The following is a 24347-nucleotide window of genomic DNA, read 5'->3' on the forward strand; positions in this document are numbered from 1 at the left end:
ACCTCCTCCATGATAATTTAAACCTTTTCATCCCCTTTTGGACTGACCACATACAACTTTTCACCAATCAATTATCAAGCTGTTTAGAGAAAATGATCTGCCTAGCAACCTGTTCTCCTCTTTGTCTTTGTCTAGGAATCATAATCTGAAAAGGAAGCAGAGGGGAATGAAAACCTGTGAGACCCCACTTCTCCTCTTTCAGAGCTGAACAATTTAGATTTCTCATGAAATAAGAGGTATCCTGCCAAGGGACATTGGGTTTTAAATCAGAGGGGAGGACTCAAGATAATGAACAGGGTGTCAGTGAGCAGAACGGACTGGAGAACATAGTAGACCTTATCAACATATGTACACCACAGATCTGCCCTAATGGCCACTGCCTTTTAAATGAAAGTGCTGTTAAAGGAATAAGGCAACTGAACATATGAATTGTCTCAAAGGCATTGGTGCTACTATACCAGGCAGTCAGTCAGCACACCTTCCACCACACATTTATAGACATCTTGATTCATTACCAACCATTAGATAAATACAATTGAACTGGATCAGCAATGGCTAACGCATGAAGAGAATATGAAGCAAAGTTTACTACCCCTGTGCTAGAGGCCTTGGATGGATGAGGCAGAAACTCGAAATATTCTAAAATCTCTAAAGGTTAAACACTCTTGCTCAGACGTGATAGAAGTGTGGCCAATGACAAGGGTTAGACCAGGACAGTCTGAGCAATATCTGGTGAGTTAAGGACCTGGGTGCAATACAGAAATACGCACGCCTAGTGAATCCATATAACACTTCCAGGACAGCAGCGACTCGCAGCGCATGTGGAAGGGAATCCAGGACATCACCAATTATAGGATTACATCACCTGACTGTGTGGGTGATGCCTCCCTCCCAGATGTGCTGAGTAACTTCTACTCCCGTTTTGAGGCGGAAAGTGATGTGGCGGTGAGGAAGTCCACCCCTCCTACAAATGAGTAGGAGCTGTGTCTCTCTGTGGCTGACATGAGAAGAACCCTGTGCAGGGTCAACCCACCGAAGGCTGCTGGACCAGACAACATCCCTGGTAGGGTGCTCAGAGGGTGTGCAGACCAGAGAGCAGATGTTCTCACTGATATCTTCAACATCTCCCTGAGCAGTGCCACCATTCCAACATGCTTCAAGGCCGCCACCATCGTCTCCGTGCTGAAAAAGTCTTCAGTGTCCTTCCTCAATGACTACCGTCCCGTTGCACTCACATCCACCATCATGAAGTGTTTCAAGAGGCTCATCATGAGGCATATCAAGACCCTGCTGCCCCCCTCACTGGACCCCCTGCAGTTTGCGTTTGACCCCCCAACTGCTCAACAGACAACACCATTGCCATCACCCTTCACCTGGCCCTAACCCACCTGGACAAAAAAGACACGTACGTTCGAATGCTGTTCACAGACTTCAGTTCAGCATTCAACACAATCATCCCTCAGAAACTGATTGGAAAGCTGAGCCGACTGGGCCTGAACACCTCCCTCTACAACTGGATCCTAGACTTCCTAACTCGGAGACCTCAGTCAGTCTGGATCGGGAGCAGCATCTCCAACACCATCACACTGAGCACGGGGGCACCCAGAGCTGTGTGCTCAGTCCACTGCTGTTCACTCTGCTGACCCACACAGTGCTGCAACACACAGCTCGAACCACATCATCAAGTTCGCCGATGACACAACCGTGGTGGGTCTCATCAGCAAGAACGATGAGTCAGCTTACAGAGAGGAGGTGCAGCAGCTAACGGACTGGTGCAGAGCCAACAACCTGTCTCTGAATGTGAACAAAACAAAAGAGGTGGTTGTTGACTTCAGGAGGGCAAGGAGCGACCACTCCCCGCTGAACATCGACTGCTCCTCGGTAGGGATTTCTTGGCGTTCACCTGGTGGAGAATCTCACCTCATCCCTCAACACCAGCTCCATTACAAAGAAAGCCCAGCACCGTCTCTACTTTTTGCGAAGGCTGAGGGAAGTCCATCTCCCACTCCCCATCCTCATCACATTCTACAGGGGTTGTACTGAGAGCATCCTGAGCAGCTGCATCACTGCCTGGTTCAGAAATTGCACCATCTTGGATTGCAAAACCCTGCAACGGATAGTGAGGTCAGCTAAGAAGATCATCTGGGTCTCTCTTCCTGCCATTATGGACATTTACACTGCACACTGCATCCGCAAAGCAAACAGCATTATGAAGGACACCACACACCCCTCATACAAATTGTTCTCCCTCCTGCCGTTTGGGAAAAGGCACCAAAGCATTTGGGTTCTCACAACCAGACTATGTAACAGTTTCTTCCCCCAAGCTATCAGACTCCTCAACACCCATAGCCTGGACTGACACCTTACTGCCCTATTGTCTTGTTTATTATTTATTGTAATGCCTGCACTGTTTTGTGCACTTAATGCAGTCCTGGGTAGGTCTGTAGTCTAGTGTAGTTTTTTTTTTCTGTAGTTCAGTCTAGTTTTTGTACTGTGTCATGTAACACCACGGTCCTGAAAAAACATTGTCTCATTTTTACTGTGTACAGTATCAATAGTTATGGTCGAAATGACAATAAAAGTGACTTGACTTGACTTGACTTGAATTTTAATGACCTGATTAAACTTTCTTCCTGATTTTTTTCCATATATTAAATCCTCAAGGCACAGCCCAGTTAAACACACCCCTATTCTCTCACCATCCAGAGATCCATTTTGACTTTTCATCTACTTTCATATACCTCACGATACCTTTAAGCTTTTGCAAGCTTCAGAATTATCCCTCAGAGCTTATACCAGTGGCAAGCCATGATTAGTGTCTCTATAAAACAAACACTGACAGACTTCCCTTTTTCTTCCAGGACTGAAGGGCAGGCAAGAGGAGGCAATGAGAACGAAGAGGAAAGTAGGCAGCCGACATTTTCCAACCCCTGTGGAGAAAAGATTCCTGTTCACTCTGATGCACATTGCTCAGACCCTAAGTTATGTTAAGGTTGCCACTAAAGACGAGGACATCTTCTTGTGTGAAGACCTTCCATTATTCCCATTTTTCCACATTCAGCAAATTATTCTGTTTCCAAACAGAATAGTTCCTCCTCTCACTACAAGTGAACCCTTTGCCCATTCACAGGTCAGATCGTCAAGGGGCAGCACATTGCCAGAAAGTGGAAGGAGCAGAAATAGCAAAGAGCATTGATATCAGCAAGATACAGGAAACAGAAGCGCAGCTACCCAACGATAGCAAAGAGCACTGAAGGTGGACAGTCACTTCATTCACTCACAACCACCAGCTCGAATATCAACACTTCATGTTACAGGAGGACAACACTGAGTGAGATGTAGGACATGATCAGACCTCACCACAGTAGTCCAGGTCCAGGGCAGTGGAAACGGTGCCAGGCTGCTGGTGTCAAAAGGACTTTCAAGTTCTGATGCAGAACAGACCCTGATGCTTGTCCACAACAATACAGACAGGGTGTCTAGGAAATTCTGTTGGAATCCTTAGCTTCACTCTCAAGAAACAGGAACAAAATCCAGAAGAGCTTCGGCAGCATCTCAGTGCTGAACTGACCCTGCAAGCTGTGGCCTGCAGCCATCTGCACTCACCTCACTGCTGAGCCTGGCTCTGTTGCTGCAGTCTGCAGCCATCGGTCTCCTGGACGGGCTGCAGCTCCAAGGCTGTGGTCTTACATTTGGGGACTCGGTGGTTCATGTTCGGTGGATCGTTTGCTTGCTTTTCTCTTATTGTTGGCATGATTTGTTTGTCCTTTTTCACACTTTAGATGTATAACTGTCTTTATGATGTGAGTTTTTTTTCATGATTTCTATTGTGTTTCTTTGTTTTCTGGCCTCTGCAGGAAAATGCATCTCAAGGTTGCACATGGTTTACATACTTAGATAATAAATGTACTTTGAACATGAACGTTGCAAAGCTTGTAGTCATCCATTTTCACATGTTGACTCAATGAAGGTACAGTAAATGATGGCTCATATCAGAATGTACTGTGTGCTTCAGGTAACATCAACCCAGTGACTAGGTATTCAGTGGAAGCTCAGAGTGATGCCCACAGGAGAGGAATCTGGGTATTCTGCAAAGAAGATAAGTTTACCCTAATCTGCAGTTCATTTATAAATTTGATCCATGATGTGTAATTTGTGCTATTTGCTTTTATATTCTGAGATGAGGATAGTGCAGAGATCAGTCATAGAAGGAAGAGAGGTGTGTGTGGTGTGTCATGAAATTTGTTATTTTGTGGCATCTATAAAGTCCAAAACATGAAATGTGACTAAATTACAATAATATAATCAGACACAAGGAAATCTGCAGATGCTGGAAATTCAAGCAACACACACGAAATGCTGGTGGAATGCAGCAGGCCAGGCAGCATCTATAGGGAGAGGCGCTGTCGACGTTTCAGGCCAAGACCCTTCGTCAGGACTCACCGAAAGGAAAGATAGTAAGAGATTTGAAAGTGGGGGGGGATGGGAAATGATAGGAGAAGACCGGAGGAGGTGGGGTGAAGCTGAGAGCTGGAAATATAATCAGAATCAGGTTTAATATCATTGGCATATGTAATGAACTTTGAGGCAGCAGTACAATGCCATTCATAATAATAGAGAGAAAAAAACTGAATTACACTAAGTATATATATAAAATAGTTAAATTAAATAAAAAGTACAAAAAATAGGAAATAAAAAAGTGAGGTAGTATTCATGGGTTTAATGTCCATTCAGAAATCGGATGGTAGAGGGGAAGAAGCTGTTCCTAAATTGTTGACTGTGTGCCTTTAAGCATCTGATATTATCAAGAAGAAGAGGGCATGTTCTGGGTGATGGGGGTCCTTAATAATGGAAGCCGTCTTTCTGAGGTATCGCTCCGAGAAGATGATCTGGAAACTACGGGGGCTAGTGCTCATGAGGGTGCTGGCTAATTTTACGACTGTCTTACTTCAGCTTCAATCCTGTGCTTTAGACCCCTTCATACCAGACTGTGTTGCAGCCACTTTGCATGCTGTCCATAGTACATTGGTAGAAATTTGTGAGGGATTTTGGTGAAAGTAACAAATCTCCACAAATAATAAATAAATAAATCGACAGGTAGGTAGGTAGATAGATAGATAGATAGATAGATAGTGTACAAGAATCATATTGTCCCTGATGACAGTAATGAGAAAACTTTGTGGTTCTCACCATATAGGGCAAGATGGGCTTACTGCTCATGAAGGCTGGATTGTGAAGCACATCCACAAGTCTCGTGCTCATTGTGTAACACAATGCAGGGCTCCCTCAGACCAGTGGGAGCAAGCATTTGTTGAAGGCACCAGTGATGTAGTCTGTAATAATTCCTGTGATCTGGTTCTCACTGCAGGTCTGCCATGTTTGTGCATGTTGGATCCTGAGTGGAATTAGAAGGCATGTCATGGATCTCCTCTGTTCTGTTCCAATGATTTTGCCAGAAAGATTATGAAAGACTGAGTAAGCTGATGTAGCCAGTTTAACACACTCTCTGTGATCTCTCAAACCAGTCTTTGAGCCACACATTCAACTCCCTGATCTTCTTGAATCTGGACCAATTTTCAAATTGCTCATGTAATAATCCTGAGATTTGTACCTTTGAGATTTTGTTTTGTAATGTGTAACCTAGTTGCTCGAGCAAAGCCTCTTCATTTGCCCCGCCTTGACCTTTGCTTTCCACTGTAAAGGAGACTTTATTGTGAGAACAATATAATATGACAAATTGGAAGAAATTCAAGTGAACTGTTATTTCTAATTCCACCTGAGAGTGGAGCTTGGGTGCCTGGATGTGGAAAGCTTTGCAAATGGGGGCTTAAGCGAAAGATACTGTATCTCATGCAGTCCTGATGAAGGGTCTCGGCCTGAAACATCAACTGTACTTCTTCCTATAGATGCTGCCTGGCCTGCTGCATTCCACCAGCATTTTGTGTGTGTTACCCATTATTTCATGCTGTCAGTAACAGATAACTAACTCCATCGTTTAGTTAGTTCCCTACTCCCACATTTTCTTCATGACCCCGCAAAAGTTTTCATTTTTATATTTATTGAATCTCCTTTCTCAGATATGTCTCTCCCTTAACCAAAATATTTATCCTGTGATATATTATGGTACTTTTCAAAGGACCTGTTAGAGGAGAACTGTATGGTGTACGTCAACATTGCAACTGTGACCAAATTCAGGATTACCTAATTGGCTGAAAAGTTATTTAGGCATCCTGAGATTTAAGCATGCACTATATAAATGCAAATAGATCTTGTCCTATTTACAGAGTCAGGCCAATAGGTGGCCCTGTGGCTTTCTCCAGTTACCCTTCTAAATCTATTATTACCTTGGACATAAGAATCATGCTGAATTCACCAACTAACATTGGGCAACACCATAGTCCCTTTGCTGGCTGTATTAATTTTCCAGTGATGCACACTGGATGGAAAATCCTCGACTGTTTAGGTATCACTTTGCAATGTGCTCTCCCAGTGGTCGAGGCGGAGGCTCAGAATAACACGGCTGGAAAATTTAACCTCACTATTTCATTGATGCAGGCAAACATGCCATCTTTTATTGGTGCGAAGAACACTCCTCGCTTGAGAACAACCAAGCTATTTGATGAAAGCCAGTTGTCAAAAGCAATCAACCGACAAGAAGACCAGACATCTGAAGCCTGGCCTAATAAATCATAATGTAGCAGTTACCTGTCCAGTGGGAAGAATTGCTCTGTATGCATGTACCAGGAGTCTACTTAGAATAATAGCTTTTCAGCTCAGGAAATGGCTTCATCTGTGTCTTTTCACAGTAGTAAGACAAAAATCCAAAACAATCAAATATAGTTCATCAAAACCTCATGCAAAAGGTTTGGAAAAGGTCCTTGACACTTCAAATAACGTGGAGCTTATATTTTTCTTGTTATTAGAATCTAGAAACAGGAAAAAATATGAGGTACTGGGCACTTCAAGTCTGCTCATCATTTATTATGATGACTCTGCTGATCTTTTGACTCATCTTCACCAGCTCGCAGTATCCTATATCCCTTGATTCCCTTAATAACTTCTACAGTACTCTAGTTGATCAGAAAGCTTCAAACTATTGCAGCTAACTGACACATTGAATCATTGATATATATTATAAATAGGTGATACCCAAGCACTTCATTACAATCTGCTAACTCAAAAATTCACTTGCTCTTCTCTACTCACTCTCTTTATTTATTAACAAACTTTCAGACAATATTCATATATTCTCTCCAGTTGCCAGGTTTCTAATTTGTTGCTGAGTTATTAAAACACCATAACTTCATTCAACAATACTCTGAAATGATCCTACGACCTCCACTCAGTTTCAAAGATTTTCTACGACTCATGTTCTCAAAAAGCTCTCACAGAGTCATAGTGCAGTAATAGGCCCTTTGGCCCATCTAGTCCATGCTGAAACATTTAAACTGCCTACTCCCATTGACCTGCACCGGGACCAATAGCTATCCATAACCCTATCATCCATCCAGACCTTGTGAAATGTTGAAATCAAGCATACATGAACCGCATGTGCTGGCAGCTCATTCCACACTATCACAATTCTCTGAGTGATGAAGTCTCTCCCTCATGTTCTCCTTTATCTTTTACCTTTCACCCTTAACCTATGACCTCTGGTTATAATCTTACTCAGACTTAGTGGAACAAGACTGCTTGCACTTACCTTATCTATACCCCTTTTATCAAATATGATCTTCTTTCACAAATAATTGGCATGCTATTGTTTTCCAAGTGCCCAATTTCTGCATCTCTTAATGTAGCTACAAATATTTTCCCTGCTACTTATGCCAGACTAGCTAAAATGGTAGGGTTGTAATGATCACCTTCTATTACACAGGAGCTCTTCTAAAATCTAAGGGATTCTGGTCACATTGAGTACCTCCGAAGACGCCTTTTAAAGTCATAGAATAGAGTTGTTAAGTCAGCTTATTGTACTGTTAATTTCTCCAGTGTTATTTCCTTACTAATACAAATTTCATAGAACTCCCTATTCTCATTAAATGTTGGCAGAGTTTATTTTTATCTTCTACAATAGATGAATGTAAATTATGTATTTAATTTCTTTATTCCATTTCACATTATAATTTCTCCTAACTGTTAGTAAGTAACATGTTTGCTTGCATTAACCTTATCCCTTTTAAGTAATAATTTTTAAAATCTGTTTCATGTTTTTTTGCTAATTTAGTCTCATTCTAACTTCTCTGCTTTATCAGTTCTTTGGTCAGTTTTTGATAAATCCTCGAATCCTTCCAGGGATAAGGCTTATTTCTCTTTTTGGCAACATTGAAATCCTTTTTGTTTTAACTAATACGGCAGGTCCCAGCTCGTGAATGTATCAAACTAGCACTGCCCGGTTCTGACAGTGAGGAACAACCCATTTTTTGGTCAATTTAATTGTCGGTCCAGATGGTAAAAGTCAGGGTGTCAGGGCCAGAGGCAAGGGATGGGCCAGTCTTCAGCTTGCTGCTCCACGAGGTTTACTTGTCTCTGCGCTGAACTGAGGCTGTGACCAGCGGCTAATTGGGATCGGTTGTGACATGTTTCGTGGCAGTGAACTCACTTTTGTGATCTTCAGTTCTGAATATTATTGGCTTATTTCTATTTTTGCACAATTTGTTTTTTATTTCTGCAGATTGGGTGTGAGACAGTCTTCGTTGTTGAATGGGTTCTATTGGGTTTCTTTGTTTTGTGGCTGCCTGCAAGGAGACAAATCTCAAGTTTGTATATAGTATACATATATTGAAAATAAATGCACTTTGAACTTTAATACTATCTTTCATTTGGTGAGTGCCATGGCCAGCAATTACATTATTGAGGTCCACTTTGGCAGTGGTATCATCAAATTAGGAACACGCACATTATGCTGGAGGATCCCAGCAGGCCAGGCAGCAACTGTGGAAAAGAGTACAGGCAGCTTACAGGACCTGCTGAAGGGTTTCGGCCTGAAATGTCATCTGAACTCTTTTCTATAGATGCTGTCTGGCCTGCCCAATTCCTTCAGAATTTTGGGTGTGTTGCTTGGCCTTCCAGCATCTGCAGATTTTCTCGTTTGTCATTAAATTAGGATCTGCCTGCCTGCCTGTGTCTGTGGCAGGCGAGACTGCTATGCATGCCAATGCCTTTCCCGCAGAACAAACAGCCTCCTCCTGCTTAAAATTTGTGCTCACAAGGGTAACACATCTGGTTTGCCAATCTAACACCCATAATTCCCAAACAATGAACTTCACCATCAGTACCTTCCTGCTCACCTTTGATTAAAAACTTACTTGATCCTGTCATATAAGTAGTGTAATTCTAGGAGCAAGTTCCATCAATCCCACTTCTCACAAATTCTGCCTCCTGTTTCTCCCACATTTCCACCACTTCTTCTTTGCCCAGTATATACTATTCACCCATACATTCCAGCCAATTAACCTACAAACCAGCATGATTTTGAGACCTGGGAACAAACCAGAGCAACTGCAGGAGACCCATATTGTCACAAAGAGCGTGTATGAACTCTACACAACTAGTGAACAGATTTTGTAGCTGTTTTGTATTTTTTTTTTATTTTTAAAGGCATTATTTCTGAGCATCATTATTTTATTGGAAATTTGCAGAAGAAAATGAAAATCCATTCTTGAATTTATTTTTTTGAAAAGAGCAACAGAAGTTATTAAGTTAACAGTTTGATATTTAAGCAGCAAAACAAAAGCTATGGAAAATAATCATTCTCACTTTCCGTAACGTTATCAATGGGAGCTAAATGAAAATGCTTCGTAAATAATGGAGTATCATCTTTAGAAAGCTGGACTCCTTGGGATAAGTTCAGCAATCCCATGTTCTTTACGGGCAGCCATTCATTCCAGGCACGGATTGGAGAATTAAAACTGCAATGTCATACCATGTTGTAATCGGATCATGTCTAGGAGTAAAGGATTGCTGAATTAACCTTTGTGTTTTCTTAAGGCAAAGGGGCAGCTATTGCACAAAAAAATCTTCATACTCTGTTGGCTATTGTAAATTACTGAACAGATAATGAACAAACCAGAACATGCATCAGTAGAATCGGATGTCTGAGAATGCAGAAAGATGAACAGTTGTAATGACAGTTCAGCCCCAACATTGGATGGAACCATTTTCCATTGGAAATTTGTCTAGGCTTCAGATAAGAGAATGGTAGCATTGCAATAATTCACCTAATGGTTGACAACTGCACTGCCTGTCAAAATTCATTGCACTGGTGCAAATTTTACATTAGTGTGATGAATCCAGATTATTGCATTTATTCTTAATGGGCTTTAGAGCACCAATAGGTCACAAATGTGACCAATGTATATATAATCAGATGCGAGAACCTGCCAGTGGATGAAATGTGTGGGCAGGCATGTGGTGAATGCAGTACCAGCTTATTTTAAGTCATGTCCAAGGCATTTCTGATAATCCATGTGTGTAAAGGATTGGGTTCACATTGATGCAAAATTCATTAATTATTGTGACCTATCAAAAACTGAACTAGTCGAACATCTTTGGATAGGAGGTTCCTTTGGTCACTGTGAAAGGGCTTTAAAAGTTTAAAGCTGGTGGCAGAGATTAGTTTACAATATCATGCCTTACCTCATTTACCCATTGTTACTTATTAATAGCCATGAATTAAATTAGTTTCTATGATTGTTAATCTTAACCAGGGAACATGGTCCAAGAGGAGAAGTTTCTTTTTATATATGGAGAAATGCACTTCCACTTTACAATAAATATTCGCAGCAGACTACCTAATGTGTTGAAGTGTATAGTTTCACAGTTTGGCTTTAAAGATAGATCAGAATAAGTAATCATTCTATTCACTGGCAAATCCAAGAGTGCAAAGAACAAGTGGACAATGGATGGAGCAAGCTTAAAACAAATAAAGTAAAAATGCAGTTGCAGCAATCTTTGGTTACAGATTAACAACTAGTTTGGGGCTTAGAACAGCTACACTAAGTCCTAATTTTAGAACTTGTGAGAAAATGCACAAGCTTACCTGTCACTGACCCCCTACACGTTGTCTTCAGGCAGGTAAGAATGAGTGTGTTAGGAATCTGTGGCCTGGGACCATCACATTTTATCGTTCAGCATTATTCTTCCTCTTCCTGAACTCCATCTGTGCCCCAGAGGCCGGGCGCACAACGTAACAGCCAGGCCCAAGACAGTGATTCTCCTGATCAACCACATGACAGCATCACCCAGTCCTTACATCTTCCAAGTAATGGCATTCAAGCTCCTTGAACATTCATCCAAACTAAATGTCCAAATACCAAATTTCAAATCCCATGACAGCAGTTGTGGAATTTAAGTTCAGTTGAATGAATGAGTTTTCTCGGTTAAAGTAAAAGCATCCATCATTAATGATCATTAGGAAACTACTGGATAATGAATGAAATCTGATGCCTTATGTGACTCTAGGCCGATGGCAATGCAAGAGTTTCCTAAAGGTCCTTTGAAATGGTTGAACAAGTTATTAATTTTCATCAAAACATTGTTAAACATTGTCACAACACAGTAAGAATAAAACCTGCTGGATCACCCAACATCAACACAAGCTCAAGGTCTGGACACGGTAGTCTATTTCTGATCAATCAGTAGCCTAGCAAAGATGTACTTTACAGAAGAAGTACCAAACTCTTCCATTACTGCCACTGGGTTTGTCTTATCCCACTGGTGGGACTGATACAGCAGAGGGGCAGCAAACATCATACTGTGAAGATGTGACCCAGGTGGGTCTCAGCATTGATTCCACTTCCCATGAGATTTCATGCATTATTAAACAGGCAAGTGTCCTGTTGACTCCGGAGCTAATTATCTGTTATTTGTGAAATGGGGTGCTGTGCACAATCATAATCGATTGAAAATGGACATGGGAGCACAGAGGAACATCGGGAAATTCCAGGAAGACCTTCTTCGTTGCTGCTGCTGCTGTGAGGTTCGGGACTCTCCTGGGAAGAACAAGCCCCCAGTCCTCGGGGTCGCGTTGCCGACAGCCGTTGGCAATGCCATCTTAATACGCTCCACAGAGGATGGTGCTCGGAGAAGCTGTGTCGGAGGGGATGGTCGTCGGCTCGGGGGTTCGATGGGCTCAGAGTCCGCTGCGGTCAGGTCGCTTTTGGTGTGTGCTGCATCTGCGAGGCTGGGTTCGACGGAGCTTCCATTGTGTACTGCGCCTGCGAGGCTGAGCCGGGCGGTGCAGTGGAAGTCCATAGCGGGGGTACTCCCTTCTGCCGCCGGCGTGGGATGGCGAGTCTGTCGGGACCCTGGGGACTTGTGGAAACTGTGTGGTGAGTTCTTTTGAACTTATAGTACTTTAACATCTTTGGACTATTTTTACGTGCCCATGGTCTGTTTTTTTTATCAATTATGCTATTGTTTGCACTGTTGTAACTGTGGTTTTGTGCAGGTCTTGTAGCTTTAGTTTTTGGTCTTGTTTGTCTGGTGGACTTGGAGCTCCTTTCCGGGGAACGTGCTAAGACAGTAGCACGATATTAATACGCAGCAGCCTCTCCGGACTCTGGATTGGGGATTGCCAAACGTTAGGTGGATTTTCTGGTGTAGTCTGTTTTGTCATGTGCTTTTGTGATATCATTCTGGAGAACGTTGTTTCATTTTTTAACTACATTGCATTTGTGGTTTCTAAATGACAATAAACTGAATCTGAATCTGAATCAGATGATCACTGACTCTCCTCTCTTGACTAAAGAATCAAAGCTACACATGTTGGACAAATGTTAAAAAGGTAGTGAGAGTAACATTGATGTAGAATGTGTTCTAGGTGATGGTTCCCATTAATAAGCCTCCAGGACAAATCCTGAAGTGCGTGGCTACAAGACTGTGCATATGGCAGCTATAATGGATTGATCCACTTAGCTTCATTCTCACCAACCTACCTGTTGCAGTTGTCTCTGTCCCTGACAGCATAGTAGGAAAGAATCTCTCACAAGTCAAAATGGAAGCGAAGACCAGACTTTCTGTGTGGCACAGAAGAAAACAGGAGATACAGTACTGGAAATATTCAGCAGATCAAGATGTTGGGAGAGAAAAAGAGAATTTTTCAAGCCGTTGGGCTTTCATGGATAGGAGCAGAGTAATGGAATTGTTACAACATAAAAGGAGGTCAGTTAGCCTATTAAATCTATACCAGATGTAGGTAAGATGAATATCTTTCACCTCACCCTCCCTATTTCTCTCCACACTCACTGCAAATTCTTTCTTTACAAATACATATCTGGCTTCTTTCTGATTGCATCAATTTATATGGCCCCTAGTACACTCACCAACACTGTATTCCAAAACCTAATCACTCGCTGTGTAAAATAAATGTGTTTTCCACTTTTGCCAATGGTCTTTATTCTATATTCTCTGTTACTTCACATCTTTCTTAGAGCAGAGGAGAATTCTCCAGTAGTGGCTGAATCATTGTTTTTTAAGGTTCATAATGATTCCGTTATACTTGCACTCTCCTGCCTCTATTTATGAAGCCTAGTAACGCCTTTATCTTTCTCAATCCATCCCTCCATTTTCAATGAACTTTGCACACATATCCCAAGATCATTCTGTTTTCCACCACATGTAAAATTAATTCCCTCTAGTTTATGTTGCAATTCCTTTTGTTTCCTGTTTCTTTGTTTTGTGACTGTCTGTGGGAAGATGAATCTCAGTGTTGTATACTGCATACATACTTCAATAATAAGTACACTTTGAATTTGAATCTCCTCATTCTTCCTACCATAAAATAACACTTCTATTGCTCAGAATTAAGTTCCACTCACCACCCACACATCTATTCTACCAGTCAGTCTTCATCTCTACCAAGTCTATTACTATCCTATCTCTTCAAGCTTTGTGTCATCAACAAATTTGGAACTTCTGCTTTGTGTGTCCAAATCCAAGTGATGAATACTGACTGAGAAAAGACTAGACATATGTCAATGAATGGAAAAGCCATTATATACTCCTCACCTGTTTCAAAAATTGCATTTATTGAGATACAGCGTGGAATAGACCCTTCCAGCCCTGCAACCGCTGCAAGCAACCCCCCGATTTAATCTTAGCCTCATCACGGGACAGTTTACAATGACCAATTAACCTACCAACTGGCATGCCTTTGGACTGTGGGAGGAAAGTGGAGCACCCAGAGGAAACTCACACGGTCATGTTGAGAACGTACAATCTCCTTGCAGGCAACAGTGGGAATCGAACCCGGGTCTCTGGTTCTGTAAAGTGTTGTGCTAACCACTGCGCTACCGTGCTGCCCCATGTTACTTGTTACTTGGTTAAATTTTGGTTCGTTTCCTACAGCACAGTTTAATGGGCACACTTGACATCAAAGCTAGCCTGTGATGGGGCCACATACAGCAACTGGGTGTGATTAAGGGCAATGCCATTCCTCTGGCACGTTTGTGTCTCTGAGAGAGTGCCACCAGGCCATGGCCAAACTGCAAGGTATAGAGACCAAGAAGCCAAGAGACAGGATGCGAACCCATGATCGACTCCCTCTTGCCGATCTCGCCCATTAATGCACCGCGGAAGATTGAAATCATTGAGGTGGGTTCGGAGGGCGAGCGAGTCTCCCTGCCTCTGGCTTGCTGTTGCTGGAGAAGGTGTTTGCACCTGGTGGTCCCTCGTTCTCTCTCCTTTGCTGCACCCGAGGGAAAGCCCTTGTGTCTGAGTGATCGCTCTCTCCTTTGATTGTGTCAGTGGATGATGCTGGAGCAAATTCTAATCGATGCAGAATGTCGATTTGGATTCTAATTCAGGTTTATGATGTGTTCTAGTTCTTGGTCGGTCCTTTTCGATATGACTTTTGGTCGATTTTTGAATCAGGGCTGCCTGCAGATAATGAACACTGAGCTGACCTGTACTGAATTGTGCCTTTTGATTTTGTGTCTTATAATCTGTGTTCTTGCTCATTTTTATTTTTAGTTGGTGTTCGTGTGACTTGTTTTGCATGGGGGAGGGGCCTTGATGTTTTTACTTTCTTTTTCTTTTGTTTCGTAACTGTGGGAAAGACAAATTTCAGGGTTGTATACTGCATTTATAGTTTGATAATTAATGTGCTTTGAATCTGATTTGTATCTTTGATGGTGGTTGGCAGTTGGCACAAATTCAGAGGGCCAGGGTACTTGGAGGACCTGTAGTTCTGTAACTGAGTCTCAATGACAAGCCAGCCACTGGATAACAAGGACTTCTGCAGCTTGTGATTGGCAAAGCAACCAACACAAATTTGAGAAGTGTGCCAAGAGCAGCTCCTAATTAGGCAGAGAGCTAGCATTCTCAATGTTTCGGCCACCTGGACCAGTTGTCAGAGTGAATGGGTGATCAGCGGATCTGACAGCAGGTTCCATAGTTTCACTGTCCTAAAGACTCGGCTCGATGAAGGAAGAGGAGGAGGAGTGGGAGCATGAAGAGGGGGAGAAAAGGGAACATGTAGAAGATGGAACGGTGGGAGGCCACCTTAGTCCCAGTCTTTCTCTTTCTCAGGGCAGACTCTTTGTAACCACAATTTGATGGACACAACTCCAATTTTCCAATCAGCAGCAGTCACCCTGCTGTCTTTTGCTTTATTTTGATCATCTTCCTGATCACAATGTCGAAATAGCCACCACTATACTATATAAACATTCCAAAGCAAAGTAACTCTTGCTCCACTATTCATAAAATTATCCTAAATTCCATATGACCTGCTGATTCTTGTGTGTTTCTTCACGTTCATCATCCCTTTAACTTTGGTGAATGGCTTTGGAAGATGACCTTGATCAGCTCTAACCCTGGTAACCCTTTTTGGCATAAGTGGTAGAAGATCTGCAATGGTTGGGTAACTGCTAACACCAAGACCTCTAGCAGATTATCCCCAGAGGTGTCACAATGGCTGTCCATTGTATCTCCAAGAAGCAGATACCTCAGTGAGCTGGGAGTCTCTGAGCTAAAAAGATTGCTGATGTAACATCTTGTAAGCCTTTCTGACAGTGGATACTCCAAAACTGAGTCACCATAGTGCCATAGTGGTTAGCACAACGCATTACTGTGCAGGCCAACTGGGTTAAATTTCTATTGTTGCTTGTAAGGTGTTTGTATGTTCTTCCCGTGACCGCATGGATTTTCTCTGGGTGCGCTGGTTTCCTCCCACAATCCAAAGATATTCCAGTGGGTAGATTAATTGGTCATTGTAAGTTCTCCTGTGACTAGGCTAGGATTAAATCGTGGGGGGAGGGGGGGATATCGCTGGGCAGTATGGCTCGGAAGACAGGAAGTGTCTATTCTGTGCTGCATCTCCATAAATATATAAATAAATCATTCACTCCAAATTCCCTGAAACACAGAAACCCTAGGCAGGGCAATTTTAAATATGTTTTAGGCATTTAGGCAATCAGAGAGCAGGAGTGAGAGAAGAGGTGAATCACTCAAGTCAGCAAATGAGCTTTATAAAAGAAGCACTTTACAGGATTTTCAGTGTTTGAACTCCAGCTAATCAGAGATCGGGATTGGGTGTAAAGGAAATTACTGAGGCATGAGGGCGGAGCTGGCCAAAGTTGATTGCAAGGGGTCACTAGCAGGGGTGACAGCAGAACAGCAATGACTGGAGTTTCTGTGAGCAATTTGGAAGGCGCAGGAAAGATACAGCCCAAAGAAGCAGTATTCTGATGGAGGATGAGGCAACTGTGGCTGACAAGGGAAGTCAAGGACAGCATAAAAGCAAAAGTGAGCTCATATAATATACAAAGATTAGCAGGACTTTAGATGATTGGGAAACTTTGACATAAAGAGAGAAATAAGAAGGTAAACTAACCAACAATATCAATCAGGATACCAAAAGCTTTTTCAGATAGTTAAAGGATAAAAGAGAGTTGGGAGTGGTCATCGGAAAACTGGAAAATGATGCTGGAGAGGTAGTAATGGGGAACCATGAAATAGCAGATGAACTGAATAAGTATTTTGGGTCAGTTTTCGCTGTGGAAGAGTCCAACAATGTGCTAGAAATTCGAGAGTGTCATGTGGCATAAGTTAGCATAGTTGCTTTTACTAAGGTGAAGATGCTTGGAAAATTGAAAGGACTGAAGGTACATAAATTGCCTTCTCCAAATGGACTATACCCAGTGTTCTAACAGAGGGAGCTGAAGAGATTGTGGAGGCATTAGTAATGTTCTGGGTGGTTCCAGGGGACTGGAAAATTCCAAATGTCACTTTACTCTTTAAGAAGGGAGGGAGGCAGAGGAAAGGAATTTATAGGCCAGTTAGTATGACATCAGTGGTTGGAAAGCTGTTGTGGTCCATTATTAAGGATGAGGTGTTGCGTTACTTGGAGGCACATGGTAAAACAGGCCAGACAATGTCAGCATATTTTTCTCAAGGAGAAATCTTGCCTGACAAATCTGTTGGAATTCTTTCAGGAAATTACAGGCAGGATAGACAAAGGAGAGTCAGTGGATGTTGAATTTTCAGAAGGCTTTTGATAAGGTGCCGCACGTGAGGCTGCATCACAAGATAAGAGCCCATGGTATTATAAGAAAAATACCAGCATCGATAGTAGATTGGTTGACCGGCAGAAAGCACAGAGTGGGAATAAAGCTGGCCTTTTCTGGTTGGCTGCTGGTGACTAGTGGCTTTCCGTGGGGGTCAGTTTTGGAACCGTTTATTTTCACATTATAGGTCAATGGTTGGGATGATAGAACTGATGGCTTTGTGGCCAAGGTTGCAGCTGAAATGAAGGTAAGTGGAGGGGCAGGTAGCAGGCAGTCTTTCAGAGTGACTTAGACAGATTGGGAGAATGGGCAAAGAAGTGGCAGATTGCACTTGGAATATCGTGAGCAGCATTGAGCTCCTTTATCTAAGAAAAGGTGTGCTGGTATTGGAGTGGGTCCAAAGGAGATTTACAAGAATGATTCCAGGAATGAAAGGGTTAATGTTTGAGGAATGTCTGATAGCTCTAGATCTGTAGGGGGGGTTGGGGTGGGGGAAACTCATTGAAACATATGAGTATTGAAAGGCTCAGATGGAGCAGATGTGGAGAGGATGTTTAGGAGTCTAGGACCAGAGGGCACAGCCTCAAAGTAGAGGGATGTCCATTTAGAACGGAGATGAGGAGGAATTTCTTTGGCCAGAGAGTGGTAAATCTGTGGAATTCATTGTCATAGACAGTTGTGGAGGCCAAGTCATTAGGTATATCTAAAGTGATGGTTGATAGGTTTTTGATTAGTTGGAGCATCAAAGGTTGTGGGGAGAAGGCAGGAAAATAGAGTTGAGAGGCACAGTAAATCAGCCACGATGGAATGGTGGAGCAACTTGATGGGCTGAATGGCCTACTTTACTCCTATGCCATATAGTCTTACAAACCAGCAGGTGGTAGGTGAAGCCAGGTGGGATGAAATTGGGTGGGTGGGGGAGAAAGGTTGACATGAGAAATTGGGAAGTGATAGGTGGAACAGGTAGAGGGCTGATAGAAGAGGACAGTGGAATGAAGAACAGAGATGGGAAAATGGAAGCAGGTGAAGGGCAGGTCATGAGGGCCTGGAGCAAGAGAAAAAAATTGAGTGGGCCACCAGAATTGGGGGAGGGCGGGGGAGGTGAAGAAATAAAATTGGAGGTGGGTGTGCAAAGACAGGAGAGTAGCTACTGGAAGTCAAAAAAATCAGTGCTCCCGTAATCAGGTTGGATAATTCCCAGATGAAATATAAGGTATTGTTCATCCAACCTGGAGTAGGCATCTTCTCTGACTGCAGACCACATATCTGGTGACTTAAAACCAGACTTCACTCCAGCAATTATTGGTAACTGTGCTGAGGCTCGGAACATTGAATCAAGTTACAGCTCCTTCTCTTCCATCTTCTGTCCCTTCCACAACCGCCAGCCCAGCCTGTAGTTCCCATTATCTGAAAGGATTCATCTGGGTTGCAATGATAGCAGAAGGGGAAACAGCCTATTTGTTCACCATCTGAGTATACAAAGAGGGAGCTTGAGTACGAGGGGAAATAGGCATGAAGCTACAATCATTGTCAACAGTTTCAAACCCACTGCTGGCTACAGAAGTGCTGGTGAGCATCACACATCTTCTTTGAGTGATATACTCACTGTGGTTTTATAGCTGTCGGCTTGTGAGTTCTGACCTCTGGTGCTGACCGTGTTGAGCTTGTACATTCGCTCAGTGACTGCACGGAATCTGAGGGCCAGTTTACTCAAGCTGCAGGGTCTGGAGCTAAGAGCTCAAACTCAGATTAAGGTGCCAGATATTAAGTATGACGTAGGGAAGGAATTTTCCTTACACAGAGGCCTGTGGGTGTTCCGTCAATGAGAACATTCAAAGCTAATATTTAGACTTTTGAAAAATAAGGGGATCAAAAGATATGGAGATTCGCTGGCAAAGTGTTTGAGGCACAGGTTGAACTATGATCTTTCTGAATACCAAAAGGCTTGAGGATCCAAATGACTAACTCCTGATTCTCGTTTTCATATTCTTTTGTTAATGCACAGACAGCGTAAAACTATCATCTCTCCAACACCATAAACTAGACATGGACTAAGCACACATCGGAATTCCCTGCATCCTTTACTCAGTGTTGTACAATATATCCCCCTGTGTGTTTATGTTTCCAATCATTCAGAGTTTTCTTGTGCACAGATACAGAAACACAAGTTGTTCCAGTCATTTCAGAACAGCGTAAAGGTAAAAATTAAGGCACTAGAGCAGTGTGTCACCACACGCCCCGTTAATTAGATTTATTCTTTCAGCTCAGAAATCTTTTTTCTCTTTGCAGTATATATGTCTCTGTGGGCTCCTAGTCTTCACTGAAGTAATGCTTACATTGTGCAGAGTAATACCAGGAAATATGAAAGCTCCAGAATATGCAACTGTGCTGTTCTCAGTGTATACAGTTTACAATGATACACAAAAATCAACTCAATCATTCTCCCAAAGTCAGAACTCCTTACACTGCTCCTCACTTTGAGAGAAGGGTGAACCTAGTCAAGCAGTATTTACAAATGTATAGGATTAACTGGTTAATCAAGTTTGAATTGTCCTTGTTCTTTGTAGCTTGGCTTTTGTTTGTGATGAGTAACTACAGATGTTGTCGATGAAGCATCTGTCTCTGTACTCATTGAACTGTTTCTTGAATCTGTTCATTCTTATTCAGTGCCGACTTGCCTTCCAACAGTTTGTAGGATTCACTTGAGTGTTTCGTGCAGAGGTGTTCATGTGAACCATTCTGAATCTCATGCCTGCATTTACACTCTGCACACCCTCTCAGATCTCATTTTCAGTCTGCTGGTGTTGATACACACATCATCGACATATTAGAACACGGAACAATAGGAAAGACACCCCAATAATTGGCCCATGATTTGGTGCCTTCTTAACCCACTCCAACAATTTTTGCCGCAACTTTGAGGGAGCTGTAAACGTGGACCACAACAACCCTCTGTTCCTCCACACTGCTAAGAATCCTGCCGTTAACCCTGTACTCTGCCTTCAAGTTTAAACTTCCGAAGTGTATCACTTCACCCTTTCCCAAACTGAACTCCATCTGCCACTTCTCATCCCAGCTCTGCATCCTGTCAATGTCTCATTGTGACCTACGACAACCTTATCCGCAACACCACCCAAGATGTAACTGAACTCCCTAACTTATCGCCTGCATTGTGATGTTTGCTTTGTTGCAACTGCCGTTTTCTCAAGCTCCCTTCCCAATTCAGCTGGAAACAAACACAGATTTGCTCCGAGTCTCTGGGCTTCAGCATTCCTGCAGGACTGTATCCTGTCCTTGAAAGCTGTGTCAATCTATATCTCAGAAGGAAATCTGTGAGTGTTGTTTCATAGCATATCTCATTAGTGCTTCTATGCACTGGTCTCTCAGCTTTTCCACTGGGTGTTTTTAAAGTTCTTCAGGAAGGTCATGTGACCAAAACGGTTCTGAATTCCATTAGTCCTTAAGACAAAGAAGCAGAATTAGGCCATTCTGTCTATTTCCCTCTCAACCCCATTCTAGCAACTTCAGTCTTAACAACACCCCATTACCTGGCCTTCACAGATGCTTGAAGTAATGAATTCCACAGATTCACTACCCTCTAATTAAAGAAATTCCTCCTCATCTCCATTCTAAGTGGATGCCCCTATGTCCTGAGGCTGTGTCATTTGCTCCTAGACTCCCTAACCACAGGAAACATCCTGTCCACATCCACTCTGTCTAGGCCTTTCAAGATTCGACAGGTTTCAATAAGATCCATCCTCTCATTCTGCTAAATTCCTGTGAGTATAGATTCACAGCCTTCATTCACTCCTCACACAATAAAGATAGTCCTAGACTCCCCCATGATAGGAAACATCCTACATCAATATTTGATAGGTTTCAATAAGATCCCCATCAGGTTTATGTACTCCAGCAAGTACAGACCCAGAGACATCAAGTGGTCCTCACACATTAACCCTTTCATTCCTGGAATCATTTTCATGAAACTCTGCTAAAACTTCAATGTCAGCACATCCTTTCTTTAATAACGGGGCCAAAAGTACTCTCAATTCTTGAAGTGAGGCCTCGCCAGAACCTGATAAAGCTTCATCATTTCATCCTTGCTTTTATATTCTAGTCCTCTCAAGATGAATGCTAATTTTGCATTTTCCTTCCTCACTGTAAATTAACCTTTAAGGAATCCTTCACAGGACTCCCAAGTCCCTTTTCACCCCAGATTTTGAATTTTCTCCCCATTTAGAAGGAATAACTTTTATTCCTTCTGCCAAAGAGCATGACCATACACTTCCGGCACTGTATTCCATTTGCTGCTACTTTGTCCATTCTCCTGATCTATCCAAGTCCTTTTGCAACCTCCCTGTTTCCTCAACACAACCTACCCCTCCATCTATCAGACAGACAGACATACTTTATTGATCCTGACGTAAATTGGGTTTCATTACAGCTGCACAAACCAAGAATAGTGAAGAAATATAGCAATATAAAACCATAAATAATTAAATAATAAATTAATCATGCCAAGTGGAAATAAGTCCAGGACCAGCCTATTGGCTCAGGCTGTCTGACACTCTGAGGGAGGAGTTGTAAAGTTTGATGGCCACAGGCAGGAATGACTTCCTATGATGCTCAGTGTTGCATCTTGGTGGAATGAGTCTCTGGCTGAATGTACTCCTGTGCCTAATCAGTACATTGTGGAGTGGATGGTAGTCATTGTCCAAGATGGCATGCAACTTGGACAGCATCCTCTTTTCAGACACCACCATCAGAGAGTCCAGTTCCACCCCCACAACATCACTGGACTTACGGATAAGTTTGTTGATTCTGTTGGTGTCTGCTACCCTCAGCCTGCTGCCCCAGCACACAACAGCAAACATGATAGCACTGGTCACCACAGACTCGTAGAACATCCTCAGCATCGTCCGGCAGATGTTAAAGGACCTCAGTCTCCTCAGGAAGCAGAGACGGCTCTGACCCTTCTTGTAGACAGCCTCAGTGTTCTTTGACTCGTCCAGTTTATTGTCCATTCGTATCTCCAGGTATTGTAATCCTCCATCATGTCCTCATGTATCATCCTCACCTGCAAACTTGTTCACAAAACAATCAATTCTGTCATCCAAATCATTGACATACAATGTAAAAAAGCGGTCCCAACACTGACCCCTGCAGAACACCACTAATTCAAATCTCTCCACTTACTCAAAGTCTACTCGTGTATTTACTTTAAAAGTAGTTTCTTTACATTAAAAGTAGAACCTTCTGCATTAATTTTGCTTTCTCTGACATTGTTACAGGAAGATCATCTTCTATTGCCTGCAGATTCATTCCAAATCTTCTTATGGAAACCGTTATAATGTACTCACAGTGACTGCTCAATGTACAATACCCTGGTCAGATAGAATGGGAAGCTGATGCACTGCTGAATACTTCAGGCTACCATTGTGAGAATAGGAGAAATGTTCAGTGTGGGCCCAATGGTATTAATGCAAAGAAAGTATCTCCCAACTGGTGAATATCTTTACTGATGGTTGCTGCCTTCTTGAAGATCCATCTCATAAAGATGTACTCGACGGCAGGGAGGATTATACCCGGGATGGAACTGGCTCAGTCTGTAAACCTCTGTAGCCTCTTGTGATTGTATTCAGTTTATGAACCTCCACACCATACTGTGATACAACCAGTCAGAATGTTCTCCTCCTTACATCTGCAGAAATTTTTAAAAGGCTTTGGTGACATACCAACTCCTCTCAAACTCCCAATGAACTAGAGTCACTGGGGTGCCTCCACTATGCTTATATCAATGTGTTGGGCCCAGAATAGATGTTGGTGCCCACCAATGACCCCTCAATGAGGATTGCAATGTGCTCTCCTGACTTCCTCTTCCTGATGCCCACAATCAGTTCCTTGGTCCTGCTGGTGGTGAGTGTAGGTTACTGTTGCAACACTTAATCAGCCAGTCTACCTCATTCCTATTTCCCTCCTCATTGCCATTGGAGAATCTGTCAACAACAATGAACATCAGTGTGATTCAATTTCGTTAATTATTACCTTGAAGTTTAAAGCATCATACCATCAGTTATTAAATACGCCATTGTGGGCTTGAAAACCAATCAATGTGCAAATTCAACAATACCCACTAGTCAGGAGAGAGAGATACAGCGTGAGCATGGTTAAATTAAGGGTGATGTGTTGGTTTGGAAAGCCAAGTGTATACACATGCAGCATCTTTCTCCCTGGGAGTTGTTTGCTCATTTGGGGGTTAAAAGATCCTTTCAGTTTCACTTCATGAGTTCAAGACTTTCTTCATCAGTTGGGCATCAACTGAGTGCCGCAGTAATAGAATTACTGCCTCATCGATGCAGTGACCTGAGTCCAATCCCGACCTCTGATGCTGTCCGTGAGGAGTCTGCATGTTCCCTCCGACTGTCTGAATTTCCCTTGGTTTCCCCACCCCCCACCCCACCTCTAAAGATATGCAGATTGGTAAGTTAATTGGCTGCTCTTAGGGTGTAAATCAGTTGACAGCATTTAAGGAGAGTTGATTGAAATGCAGGGAGGATGGGTGGGGGGGGACTAGTTTAGGATTCATGAAGGCGTGGCAGTGGGTTAAAGGGCCTGTTTTCTGCTATATAGTTCCCTCACTCTCAGGTATGAAATAATTAGTCCTGCATGAAGATTGAGAAATGCTGTAATTTCATGCTGTCAGTTTGGGAGTCTTGGTGTCAGCAATAAGTGTGACTTAATCTTTTTTTATGGCTACAGCTGCATTCCTAATATTGGTGACTTTATCCACTTGTACTGATTGCAGAGGCCACATTTTAGCTAAGACAACATACCAAATAG

At 42.7% G+C, this 24347-nt stretch overlaps 2 protein-coding genes across 13 annotated transcripts in view; one reads left to right on the forward strand and one right to left on the reverse strand.

Annotated features, from left to right (window-relative positions):
- LOC132397158 (uncharacterized) overlaps window positions 1-11179 on the reverse strand; it is an 84575-nt gene extending 73396 nt beyond the window's left edge. For all 3 annotated transcript variants that reach the window (XR_009513283.1, XR_009513284.1, XM_059975536.1), the window contains exon 1: window positions 11039-11179. The gene's annotated coding sequence lies outside the window, so the exon portion shown is untranslated. The remainder of the gene's footprint in view (window positions 1-11038) is intronic.
- Window positions 11180-11601: 422 nt separating this feature from the next.
- LOC132397159 (uncharacterized) overlaps window positions 11602-24347 on the forward strand; it is a 54137-nt gene continuing 41391 nt past the window's right edge. For 2 of the 10 annotated variants that reach the window (XM_059975538.1, XM_059975540.1), the window contains exon 1: window positions 11621-12329. In XM_059975538.1, coding sequence (XP_059831521.1) covers window positions 11906-12329 — 424 coding nt within the window. In that variant the 5' untranslated portion in view covers window positions 11621-11905. Of the gene's footprint in view, window positions 12330-22798; window positions 23424-24347 lie in introns of all 10 variants that reach the window. The other 8 variants (XR_009513286.1, XR_009513285.1, XR_009513291.1 and 5 more) reach the window with 8 other exon arrangements.

This window comes from Hypanus sabinus, chromosome 7 (genome assembly GCF_030144855.1).
Source record: "Hypanus sabinus isolate sHypSab1 chromosome 7, sHypSab1.hap1, whole genome shotgun sequence".
Taxonomy (NCBI): Eukaryota; Metazoa; Chordata; class Chondrichthyes; order Myliobatiformes; family Dasyatidae; genus Hypanus; species Hypanus sabinus.